This window comes from Ceratina calcarata, unplaced genomic scaffold, assembly GCF_001652005.2.
Source record: "Ceratina calcarata isolate Rehan_Ccalc_2016 unplaced genomic scaffold, ASM165200v1 scaffold337.2, whole genome shotgun sequence".
In the NCBI taxonomy this organism is placed as follows: domain Eukaryota; kingdom Metazoa; phylum Arthropoda; class Insecta; order Hymenoptera; family Apidae; genus Ceratina; species Ceratina calcarata.
The window spans coordinates 476,878-489,808 of NW_017156497.1; the positions used below are offsets into that span (position 1 = coordinate 476,878).

General features: G+C 41.6%; 2 protein-coding genes across 3 annotated transcripts; both read left to right on the plus strand.

The window, feature by feature from the left end:
* The first annotated feature begins 2 nt into the window (after positions 1-2).
* Positions 3-5,277, plus strand: LOC113463803 (zinc finger protein 84). 2 transcript variants are annotated; one of them, XR_003389188.1, is made up of 10 exons: positions 3-1,281; positions 1,346-1,725; positions 1,784-2,068; positions 2,126-2,303; positions 2,364-2,618; positions 2,678-2,908; positions 2,981-3,328; positions 3,403-3,566; positions 3,651-3,890; positions 4,531-5,277. XR_003389188.1 is itself a non-coding variant. In XM_026813562.1 (9 exons), the coding sequence occupies exons 1-9, from the start codon at positions 955-957 to the stop codon at positions 3,826-3,828; spliced, it is 2,346 nt and encodes a 781-aa protein (XP_026669363.1). In that variant the 5' UTR covers positions 3-954; the 3' UTR covers positions 3,829-4,380. The 2 variants fall into 2 exon arrangements, 1 of the variants encoding a protein (XP_026669363.1); XM_026813562.1 differs by lacking the exon at positions 4,531-5,277 and having other exon boundaries at positions 3,651-4,380.
* LOC108625055 (uncharacterized) lies at positions 5,171-12,423 on the plus strand. The gene is made up of 4 exons (XM_018024759.2): positions 5,171-5,330; positions 5,406-5,592; positions 8,499-8,660; positions 10,101-12,423. The coding sequence occupies exons 2-4, from the start codon at positions 5,529-5,531 to the stop codon at positions 10,355-10,357; spliced, it is 483 nt and encodes a 160-aa protein (XP_017880248.1). The 5' UTR covers positions 5,171-5,330; positions 5,406-5,528; the 3' UTR covers positions 10,358-12,423.
* Positions 12,424-12,931: the final 508 nt, after the last annotated feature.

The following is a 12,931-nucleotide window of genomic DNA, read 5'->3' on the forward strand; positions in this document are numbered from 1 at the left end:
TTANTGTATATATTTTAAGATACAGTTCGATTTGTTTAACTTATTACACCGTAGGGCAACGATTTTATAATATTGTTTAGCTTTCCCTTAACGCAGCTATCGAAAATTGTAACATTGGCAAAAGCGGTACGCGTAAGGATATATATTTATGTTGAAGAAAAAAATGTACATTTATACAATAAATTAATGTTCAACGAAAGTATTGACTGACTCGAATGTCCACCTGAGTCAGTCGCTTTTAGAAATAAAATCGATTCTAAAAGTTGATGATTGAAACCCAGGTGTAGATTCGAATTTGAATCGTCCGCGCTACCTGCGACGCGTCCGCCATTAAAATCCAACACAATGAACAACTCCTAATCCCTTGTGTCGAACGTGTAACGGTGTAACGCCCTTAAAAGTGATCGCGCTGAAACGTGCATGCACGAAATCAATTAAATAATGGAACGATTATAACGAGTCTGCTGGTGAAGGACCGTGGATCAACGGAACGATAATGCGTGAGATCGCGGAGCCCTCCTCCTTATCAAGACTGAGCGGACGCGTATGGTGTCGGGTAGGAAAACAAAAATGCTTCAGTGTCGTGCTGGTGGTTTGGCCTAGCGCTCGGTAGTTGCATGTTACGCTGGATGTTAAGCAATATCCATGCACATAAGCGGTTACGCGGTTGGAACCGGTTCTCCTGAATCGTTACACGCTTGAAAGGCTAGTTTCGAACGTGCGCGAGGTGAAAGTCGACGAGGTATGATCAAAGAAAATACCCGTGGTTAGTTACAGTCGGACCACGCGTGTAACGTGCTCGGGAAAAATGATGTTCACACGAATTTCTACGATTCGATCGAACGGTTAACCAAAAAACGCGCATCGGGATACGTCCGCCGTGAACGTAACTACGAAAGATAAACACGTATTGTCAATCGTTCGTCGAACGTGAAAGGGAAAATTTTGTTTACAATGGCTGTGCTGAACAAGTGGGAGAACGCTTGCAGATTGTGTTCAGAGGAGAAGAACGAGATGCTCTCGATATTCGGTAAAGAGGGCATACAGAGGAAGGTAGCGCAGAAGCTGCGTGCCTGTCTCCCGGTTCTCGTTTACAAGACCGATCCACTGCCAAAGCAGATATGCCAGTTCTGTGCCGCGAGGCTGGACGACGTCTACGAGTTCAGGGAGTACTGTCTCAGCGTCTACAAGAGCATGCACTTGAAACTGTTAGCTTGTAAGAGCGTCGAGTCTGTTCAGATATACTTAGAAGCTATGAAAAACTCCCCGGATCCGTGCCAGGTACGAATCTCTTTGTACAACGTTCGTTTTACGACTTCCTGTTCTACGAGGTATGATTTTACAGGCTCAGTTGTGGAGGGAGAAGGCCAGAGCTCCTCCACCTTTAGTACCTTTGCCGGTCTCACTGCCAGTCGACAATCCGTCATTGCCAATAGACGTTAGCCAGGAACAAGCTAGTTGCATCGAAACCTTGTCCGAACTACCGTGCGAAGTAGAGATAAAAGAAGCCTCGGAACCGATACTGGGAGCCGATGTGTACGAGCGGAAGGATAAGAACAATTTAGCAGATGAATTGAGCAATGAAGCGAAGAAAGACGAGAAGAGGACGAGTATTTTGGAACAGGTGCTGATGGGCAGTTTAACGATGAACGATAGAAGCGATTTGAGCCCAGAGAGCAAACCATCCTCCGAGTGGTGGTGTACTCCCTGCAATAGTTACTACAAGTAAGTTCTCAGTGTTCGAATAAATCCATAAAATTGTTGACGAATCAATCGATTGCAGGACGAAGGAGAGCCTGATGAAGCACATGCAGTCTGAATGCCCGAGGAAATACAATTGTAGAAAATGTTCGGATCACTTCGAATCTGTAGAAGACTTGGCCAGGCACGAGGCCACTAATCATTTAAAGATAACGCTAGACTTCGATAGGACCGTTCTAGATTGTAATCAATGTGATAGACAATTCGTTAGTTGGGAGATGCTGAAGAAACATAGACTAAGCGATCACTCGACTGATTGTGAGACTAACGAGACTGGGACCAACACTCGGTGCTCTTTATGTAATAGGTAATTATTCCACGTTTGTTTATACGATTTGAATGATTAACATACGATTGTTTACAGATTTTTCCCAAGTATAGAAGCTTACCAAAACCACGCGCAGTTACACGAATTAAATAATTGCACGCCGTCGAAGGCAGTGGAACAACAACAAGTCGTAAGAAACGAGGAACCTAAGGAAGGGAAAAGGGATCATTTTATGGAGGGCAGCAAATCGCTCACGTGTCCCACTTGTGGCAAGGTAATCAATTTGAATAAAAGAAATAACAATTGCATCTCTAAAATCATTCTTTTTATACAGACGTGTACTCAGCAAAGTGCTTTATCGAATCATATGCGCACTCACGAACCAAAAAGACATAAATGTGATATCTGCGGACGATCCTTCGGACTCTTTATTCGTCTAGCGACCCACCGAATGAGCGAGCACAGTCAGCAGCCTACGATGTCGCCTGTAATGGCCAGCGTGGAACAAGAAGAGGCGTTGAACGCTGAAAGAGAAGCTAGAGAGGCCAGGGAGGCGAGGACTCGAGCGAAAGCCAGATCTTATTCAGAGGTACGATTAGTTGGCATGGGATTCGGAAGATCGTTTATTAATTAAATATAAAATCGTAGATAATAGAAAGAGAAGACACTCCTAATCACGAGGAACCACCGTCGAAGAGATTGAGCACCGGTGCATTTAAGAACGTGGCGAGATGCGGTATTTGTCTACAGTGGTTCAGCGATCACACGACGATGTTGATACACCTGCAGACGCATTCTGATAATTACACTTGTAAAAACTTCATCTGCCACGTGTGTAAGAAATCTTTCAAGGAGAAGTGGCAGCTGTTCAGGCACGAGGTACTTGGATCATCCTGGATATCGTTTAAATACCTATTTCGTTGGTTTTAATTAATTTTTATTATTACGCAGGTGTCTCATAAACGAAACGAGTCCTCGTCGGTGTTCACGTGCGCTGTATGCAACAAGTCGTTCAACGATAAGAACGCGTACAAGGTGCACCAGAAGACGCACATCGTAGACAAGACATATCATTGTTCGAAATGTAATAAAATATTCTTCAAAGAGGTGTCGATGCTGACGCATCAGTGCACGTCGGAGTTGGTGCTCGGTAAGAAAGGAGTCCCTTCGAAATCTCCCCAGCGAACTGCCACCAACAACAGCAAGAAATACAAATGTAACAAATGCAACGCGTCTTTCAGTAGCTTCCAATCGAAGAACTCGCACATGAGAGTGCACACGGAGAGTTCGCATACGACAGTAAGTAGTTGATTGAGAATCTGCGATCGTCGATCGAATCGTTCGTTTAATTAATTGCCTGTGTAATTGCGAAGGTGAGGAAACAGGAATTGGACGAGTCGGAGGAAGAAGGAATGCCAAAATTAGTTCCAGAGGCGTCGTTAGAATACTCTGTGCCTCCCATCGAACCAAAAGTAGAGATAAACGAGGAGACCGCTCCGCCTCCGGTCAAGCGAACTCTGATTAGGACCACTGGCGGGTGTGTATAAAAAAAATAAAAAAAACTCTGTTCATTCAATCAATTCTGTGTGTCAGTTCGATAAATTCTGTTGAATCGTTTCAGATATCGTTGCGGAGTATGCCAGTCGCCGTTCGTTCTACGCGAGCTAGCTGTGGCACACTTGAGATCGGCGCACCCACTGATGCCTTATCAGTGTCCTTATTGTAAAAAACAGTTCACCACCCAATACATGTTCGCTCATCACATTAAAACTGATCATCCCGACGAGCACGAGAATTGAGACGTGAACGATTAACATGCCAAACGATGGTTCTTCTACCATAAATTGCCTTTAAGAATAGGGTAACTTCTGTTTATACATAATAAGATATATATATACGTATATATATACATATATATATACGATATTAACAGTTGTCGATTTTACGCTGGAGGTGTATTATTTAATTAACCGGCACTCTAGTTCCTCACGAATAATTGGCCTTAAAGTTTTTTGGCTTCGGACGAAGGGTGAATCCTCGAATAAATATCAATTGCATTCAATGAAATATAGTTTTTCATTAGGAGTACTTAAATCGTTTAAGCCTGTTTAAGTACGCTTAAGTAATATTTAGTCGAATTAACGAATGCCGAAGATACGCGTTTTTAATCGTAGTTAAAACAAATGTTAGTCATTTCGTTTGTTAGCGTTCAAAGACATTCCTTTTTCTAATTGAATTTCCCGCAGATTTTCAATGGGTCTTTGTTAAAGGCAAACGTTTAATGCTACTATAAATTATCATTGTTTTATTTTATATATAAAGCATTTACAATAAAAACCCTGTCGAGAGAAGGATTCGTATCATTCAATAAATTTATTACAAACTATTCTTCTCAAACGTTCAATATACATTTGAATAGTACAGATTTTCGCGCAAAATTAATTCAAATCACGGAAACAGCCGAAGACGAACGACTCGATGGTTCGCGTTTCTGTTCACAGGTGGCGGTCGAAGCTCGAATCGGCGTCAGTTTCGTAATGGCGGTATGGAAGTGAGTGAACTGCATGATAAACTTTTCGTAAGTAATTTTATTTCATAAATAATCATTAGACAAGCGTTAATCGTTACATAATTGTTAATTAAGAATGATATTAACGATCGTTCGTCGTTCGTCAAAGAATATTCTCGTTCTCGACGTCTGGCTATGCCGTTGCATGCACTACTGCGCGTCGGTTGCTCATCGACTTTTACTACTGAATTTGAAGTCTCAAAGTCTAAACGCGTATTCGTAGTTCGAACGAAGAGACAAAAACTCGAATGCAAATGCAGAGTCGACGCTGAGAATTCGTTCGAACCGTTTTTATAATATCGACGCATTCGCTTCTAATTTTCAACAGTTCATGAAAGTTTAAGTGTACAGTTTATCGGAAATTGTACACAGTTTCTAAAACGATGTAGTACACTCGATGAGGAACGATTTCGTTTGAAAATAGGGTGGGCGGGATTGGTTTGAAAAGTAAGGCTGAAATACGTTGATAATGAAAACTGGCCCGGTGGGGGAGTGAACGTAGGGCGCATGGAAAAAGCGTCGGGGGGCAGATCTGCCGCATAGCCGACGGAAACCCTGTGATCTCGATCAGACGCGACGCGTCCGCGATCACGTACGGTGCACCACGCGAGACGACGAGTCAACTTCGTACACGTTCGTTCAGTCATTTCGGATGTGAACTCTCGATCGTAGAAAGAAAGAAAAAAGCATTAGAGTCGTCGATCGAACACTGCCAAAAAGAAACCTCCTCGAGTATTTAATCGTTTCATAAAATTTTTCAAACGTTTCTCTTTTTCGTCGGTTTCTCGAGGTGAATTTAAATTCCAGGGAAGAGACTGTCGATAGCTGCAGCCGCGTGTGAATTCTTCCATGCAACCAGGGTAGACGTAACCTCGTCCGAAGTGACTGACTGCAACGTGTGATTCGCTGACAACACATGGTCCGGTGATCATGATTGCAAATCTCGCGCCGATCACCCTCGTCCTCGTGGTTCTCCTCTCGACTCTCCATCACGGTGAGTCAATTCTATTACACAATCGCTTCGATCGATACAATTTTTCATTCCCATTTTACATTATTTAATTAATCAACCATTTTTATCGAGCGTCATTTAGGATCTAGGAAAGTTGCTTGAAAAGTTTAAATAGTCTGCAATTACTGAAGTTCTCAACGACCAAGAAAGTTTGCACGCATTTTATATTATTCGACCATGCAATTTTTAAAAGCGTCGAGGATAAGTAGTGTTTAACTGTATGAAAAAGACGCGCCGAAACAGACACGATATTGATTTCGGGTTACATAAAAGCCGCGATCGAGCTTTTCATCAGCCGCAGTCCTTGCAACTTTTCACTCGCGTCCTCGACGATTCCCGTGAGAGACACGACAAAATTGCATCATTTATAGGTCAACAATAATCGAATAATTTGAAGAAATGCAAATCGCATTAACATTAATCGTGGGAAGAATGCGAGATAGTCGCGGAGGATTATGGTGTTCCAGATGTGTTCAGGGAACTCGTACAATACTTCGGCACTTGTACTTCTTCGCTGTTTCTCTCCCGGTGTACTCGATTTTTCCATTCAATCTGATTATATGAGAAAATGACGCGCGAGAGGAGTCACCGGAAATTAACAGTCGTTATAAAAATTAGGGATGTAATAATTGAAATAGAAAATAGTTTACAGGAAGTAGTGTGGGAATAGATAACAGAATAATTAGTACTGGTGATTTCGCAAGAATATTTATTCAGATCAATTGCGTCCGTACGCTCGAGAGACTGCCGCTCGAACAGACGTCCAACGGCTCTCCCTTATCTCTTCTCAGAAGAATCGGTTTTCTAAAGAACATTTGCCAAAAGGGCCATGTGGCCCGTCGCTAGGCCAGTCCGGCACAGTAGAATCGAAGGGAAGCCTCGACGGTGCAAGCTCGGTGACCGGAAATAATCTGCAAGAATACAATCCTCGAAATGATTTCCAGTTTAAAGAAGATATGTAAAAATCGACATTAATATCTTTAAAATTATAACTGCAACTTCTACAATTGTAGAAAGTTTTTCATAAAAAATGTACAAAGTATTTTTTAGTTGTAGTAGAAGATTGAGGAAATTTGGAGGGTCGATGAGTGACATAAGCGGAGGTGAGGAAGTTGCACGCTCGCGTGAATCGTTAGGCGGTGACCTTAAAGGAAGGTTTGCGAGACCAGACGGACTTAAAGCTACCGGTTCGAATGGAAATGCAAGAAGAGCGAACGGGGTTTGGTTTAAAACCGGAACAGCAGCAGACGACGTAGATTCCTTCGATTGAAATCGCCTCGCAGTTCCCTCGAGACGAATTATTATCGATATTTGTCGAAATTTGGATTTTTGGTTCATAGAACCTGGCCCCCGCGAGGGTTATCGAGCGACCCACTTTCTCCCCTCCTTCCCTCTGCATTCTCTCACACTCTCCGAAATTCTACTCTCCCTGCACCGCGTGGTACCAAGGGGACGTCTCTCGCGTTAACCTTGCCTCATCGACGAATTTTTCATGAATTTTTGGGAGGAATCCTCTTTCCTCGGAGGAAGACGTCCCTTTCGCTGGTCGATTACATAAGGACCTGCAATGTCACGCAGAGTGTCGGTTCCTCACGCGACTCACCCCACCGTCTACCCACCCAGCCCTGTCCTATTTACTGCTGATCGAACGTCTAGCGTGGTTTCGAATGTCACTGGAGAGCCTCTAACGCACACAGAATGATCAATGTTTCCATACACAGTCCAAGTGGCAAACACTCGATACCTCGGCTTTAATCGTCGGACCCTCTCAGCCGTTTCGTTCTCTTTAATAATGTGAAATCGACTGTGTCAAATCGTCGAGCATGCTTAGCGGCTGGTTAAAATTTTCAGCTCCTTTTAGGAAGCCTAGGCTAGTTGCTCGTCATGTTCGTCAATGATTCCATTAACTAAACGGAGGATCGATTCATCAGTGGGCTGGGATTATCGATTCGGAGGAAGCACGGTTCTCGTGTGAAAGCGGAACGCCTTGCAGAATTCGCCCAAGGTCAGGGTGCCTCATCTATCATCGTGAATTCTCTGAACCAACAGACTTTCACGCGAAGCTCACAATCGAGGAATTCTCTCATTTATTTAATTTAGATTTTACATAATATTGTATTTTGTTCATTTTTCTATTAATTAATTGTTTTAGGGAAAGTGGAGGTTCTCGTAGGAATTGTTATTTAAATTGCATCGATTGTTCCCGAGGTTTCCATGGACCTATTTTTCTAGGAGTGTATCAGTAGGTCATCGCGCGTTGGTCGGGGTATTCCTGCTCGATATCAGCTGGTGCCGTAACCGGACTCGTTGGGAGGGTGAATGGGGCTGCGTTGTGACGTCACAACGCGGCAGGGTCGTAGCCAATCACGAGGCGAAATAACAAATTGTCGAATAAAACGATCGTCAATGAAGATAGAAAGAGGAACCTGGAGTTCCTGCTAGAAATTCGATCGATGAGAATTATAATAAAAACGGTTGCTGATAGTTTCGCGAGTGTTCGCTAATTTAATTAGCAAGAGATCGTTAACCGAATTATGCGTGCGACGGTGGTCGGTTAACAGACTTAATTGCACGTGTAGTCACACGAGTGTCTGAACATTAGTGGCCCAGTTTTGAGGAAACTGCGGCACGCGATAAGGGTAGCACAAGGAGGAGCTTGCGACTTACATATAATATGGATTCAGCGGTTCTTCTAAGTCCTGACCTACCCTGTTCTAATCGATACGATATACCCCCCTGTTTCTCACTGCCTTTCATCGTGCAAACACGATACGTTGGCAATTAACGCGGTGAACCGATTTTATTATGTAATAAATTAATCAGCAAGATCATAAACAGTCAGGTTTGTTTTATGATCGTTTGTTGTAAATTGAATATTCGTGTTTCAGGCGAAGCGATAATATGCTACCAATGCAACAGCGAATACGACCCAAGGTGCGGCGATCCTTTCAATTCGTACAGCCTGGGAACCGTGAACTGCAGCTTTCAACCACGCTTGGAACACATGAGCCACCTGGAACCCTCCCTCTGTCGCAAGATCAGTCAAAAAGGTATTTATACATGGGAAATGGAAACATTATATTATATTATACATTTATACATTATGCACATGGAAAACGCTTCTTCTCCTGCACGTTTTTATATTTATTTTATCCAAGGTCAGCGTGGAGCATTGCTTTACTTCAACGATACCGCTTGAACTTATTGTTGTTTAAGGATGTATTGGCTATACAGTCAATCCCAAAAGTTTATGCACTTTAGAAACGCATTTTTTCAAAAGAAATCAGACGTCGGAAGAACATTGCTAATAATAAACAACAAAAAAAAATTTTCGATTTTTCCGAGATTTTTCCAAGGGGTACCCCTTCAATTTCTTCGAAATTTTCGTTTTTCATAAATAACTCATTAACTATTGACGCTAGCGAAAAGTTTTTATATGGAAATTGTAGATCTCGTCGAGCTCTACAAGAAAGGTCCTATGCAATTTTCTCGTATCTCCAAGGGTTTGGAAGTTATTGAGGAAAAACGAAATTTTTTTCCAAAAGTTCGCCATTTCGACGGTGGAATGGTCGGATTTCGTCAACATTAATAAAATGTCAAATAATCATGCTTAACTCGTTAAATACTGAAATTAGAAGAAAAATACATAAAACCTTTCATGTAGAGCACGTTAATAGCTACAAATTTTGTATATACGTCAATAATTGGGTATTTCCTTCTATACTTTTTAGCACGTAGCTATTTATTATTAGCATTATTCTTCCGACGTCTGATTTCTTTTTAATTATAGAAAATCCGTTTTTCTGAGGTACATCAACTTTTCGGATTGATTGTATAGCCAATACATCCTTAACTCTGGGTTTAATTTGTGTTAAGAATAAACATATCGTTAATGATCTCGTGCTAATTAAATTAGCGAACACTCGCGAAACTATCAGCAGCCCTTTTTATTATAATTCTGATCGATCGAATTTCGGCACAAACTCCAGGTCCCTGTTTGTATCGTTTTATTCGACAATTTGTTATTTCGATATTTAAACATTAAATCGTACAAATATGGTACTAAGAAATTTCACTGGAATATGATTTATTATTTAAACGAAACTGTCAGGATGCACTCGAAGTAGAAAATAGACGGAATATTACTCGTCAGTCGCTTACATAATCCTTCCTCGAGCGGTTCAAGAGTATGCGCACGTGGCTCACTCAGAACTGTGCCATCTGCACAGAGAAAATTCAAGATTCCAAGTCTCCTAAAGCCGAGGATTTTATTTTACGGAAGAGGCTTTGCTAATAGATTTATCGATGAGACCTTAAGCTGAAACACAAGAGCCCCATTCAAGATTTTCGTTGCTTCGCACGGATTCCATTTAAGCTTCGCTGCTAGCTTCGTCTGGACCGAAACGCAAGACTTGTTCTCCCGCTCTTTCCTACGGAATCCGCATAGTTGTTGTTACGAAGAACGCCAGCTGATTTTGATCAAATTGCAGTGTACGGGAAGATCAGAGTCGTGAGGGGCTGCGGTTACATAGCAGAGGAGAAAGACGCCGCGCCTTGCGTGAGGAGGACAGGCACGCACGACGTACAGGCGGTCTACTGCTCGTGCACCGGTGATCTCTGCAACTCGGCCGAAAGCCGTACGCCGTCCTTCCTACTGCCGTTGACCTCGCTGTTGACGGTCGTCCTGACCGCGCCGAGTTTGCTACTCTCTAACAACCCATCCTCGCCGCACTTCTCCATAGCCTAAAGGATACAGCCGGCAGGACACAGACGCGAAACGCCTAACGGGAAATAACAGGATCAGCGAGAAGAGGCGTTGAACAACTCCCCGGTGCAACTCGTTCTCGTCCGATTTCCGTTCGCCACCGACGTGCTCCTGAACGAAACCGTCTCTGGAAGAGACTCCCGTCGAATCGCATTTTGTTCTCCGGGAACCGTGATTGTCAACGAGTTGAATCCTCTCTGTTTTTTCAAGTACGGGGCGAGGAACGATTCCCAAACGTAGTCAAATTACACGATAGTAGCTGTAACGGTGATACAAACTGCCAGATACGCGAGAGCGTACTTCAGTAGTACACTTCGGTCGACACACACACACAGACATTCACACACAGAGACAGACAGGAAACACACACACGGCCTCCGCGCATGAGGGTAGAAAGTAAAACGAGATACCTAAAAAGAGAAAACCTCACGTAAAAACACGTATATATATATATTATATATATAAACAAAAGTAGCGGCATTCGTTTGTACGCTACTGCAGATTAAAGAATATATATATTATATTTTGTCGGGAGGAAGCTAAAAAAAATGGAATTGCACGCAGAAGGATATTACAGCTTATTTTTAGAGAAGTAACGTCGGGTTGTTTCCGCGAACGATCGGCTTATCAATAAAAGGAAACGATAACAGGAGGAGTGCAATTTCGCGATAGCAACCCGTGTTCCGCTGATTTTTGCAATAAAAAAAAGATTAAAAAGGAAAAAAAACAATGCTGTGTAAACGATAGACAGTAGCCGGAGGCTCGGGAAAAAATTATATGAATCTGTTGGTCCTTTGAATGAATGAATGCCGAATGAGTGTTCGTACGTGCGCGCTAAAAAGTTATTACAAGATACATAAATATATATATGTATATATATATATACATATATATTAGTTAAGAAGTGAAACGTTGCTACTTCTTCGACACCGTAGCCGACTAACGAGAATTTCCAAAATGCAGAGAATTTCAAAAGGAGAAAATATTCCAAGAGGAAAAAAAATGAACGTAGAGGATAAAAAGATACTTAGAACGCTTATCGAAAGCAAGCAAAAACGACGTTAAAAAAAAGACACGTGTCTCACCGCAGTACCTAATTAATTATGCGCTGCCGCCTGATTGTCATCACCATCGTTACAATGATTAATTGCTGATTATTAAACACCACGGCTGCTAGCTGATGCTACCTAACTGTAACGTTACTAAACTAAATCTCATCGTTGTATCATCTGTTCTCCTTGTTAATGTTTGATAAAGCGCGGACGATAGAGGAACGATGGTGAGAAAATTAAAACCGCGGTTCTTCAACCCTTGCTTCGTCAACTGCCTTCGGGCAAGGAAATTGTGACAATTTTTTTTATAGTTTGTTTCCTGTTGATGAAGATAAATCTAGTCAGTTATGTTCCGCTCGACGTAGTTTAGTTGATTAAAAAGAGATTAGTGATACAGTTTAGTAGGCTTGTTAATTTCGCTTGGGATTTGAAACTAATATTAAATGAGATAGTGGTTCAGAATGAGATTCGAGAGATTAGAGTTTGTGTCTCGAATTGTTTTAGTTAGAATATGTTCGTTTAAATGTACTGCGAATCGAAAATAAACTGGTGATACCCGTTTCTGAATGTTCTCTATTCTCTTTAGAAAACAGTAGACGTCGAGCGGAACATAAAGTAACGTCGTTTCCTAGACGTGTCAGTCGGTTCCCCTTACATATCGTCCGCCCATGATCATCTGCCACAGTTGAGTAAAATCAAATTACTGGCGACACTGCCCCTTGTTCAAGCATATCTAAATAAGGAATGGAAGGGTGGGAATAAATTGCATTTAAATCGGAAACGTCAAGGGAACGTTCACGTTTAAATTGTTTTATTGTAACGTTTGATCATTCTATTAATATCGCATTGTACATCGATCATTATGTACGGAGAATCCTGCCAATAAAGTGTTGGATGGTTACCAAAAAATAAGAATCAAAATGATACACGATTGAAGTTGCAAGTTGATTAGTTCATTTCGATGTTAACACTGAGCAAATAAATAATATTCTCTTTCGTGGTGTATCCACTTTCTTCGCACTTGAATCGTCGATACTCTTTAGTAAAACCGACGATTCAAGTGAGATCCCTTCACTTACGTTCATTAATGTTTGTCGTAGTTGTCGTTGATTAATTGAAGGTAAAGAATAAAATCCGGGGTTCTAAATAAAGGCGTGCAGAACACATTATATTTCTCCGTATCAAGAGATTGAAATAGGTACGTGTAGAAAAATCTTAAAGTCAAGTACTTTCTTATGATAACAGTCTAGGGTAACAATTAAACATTTTTCTTTACCGGAGCACCATGGATCGTGTAAATTAATGGAACGTTCGAATGAAATCTCGTACAAAAATCTTTTTCCTGCCGTACAACGATAAAAAAATATACTCGTTTACATTTAAATTTCGATTGCTATTCGTAAGGCAGATTGCACAAATGCATCTTTTAGTATGAACGTTATAAATCGATATTTGCAGCTACGATCGTGGCACGTAAATATGTATACATACATATATATATATA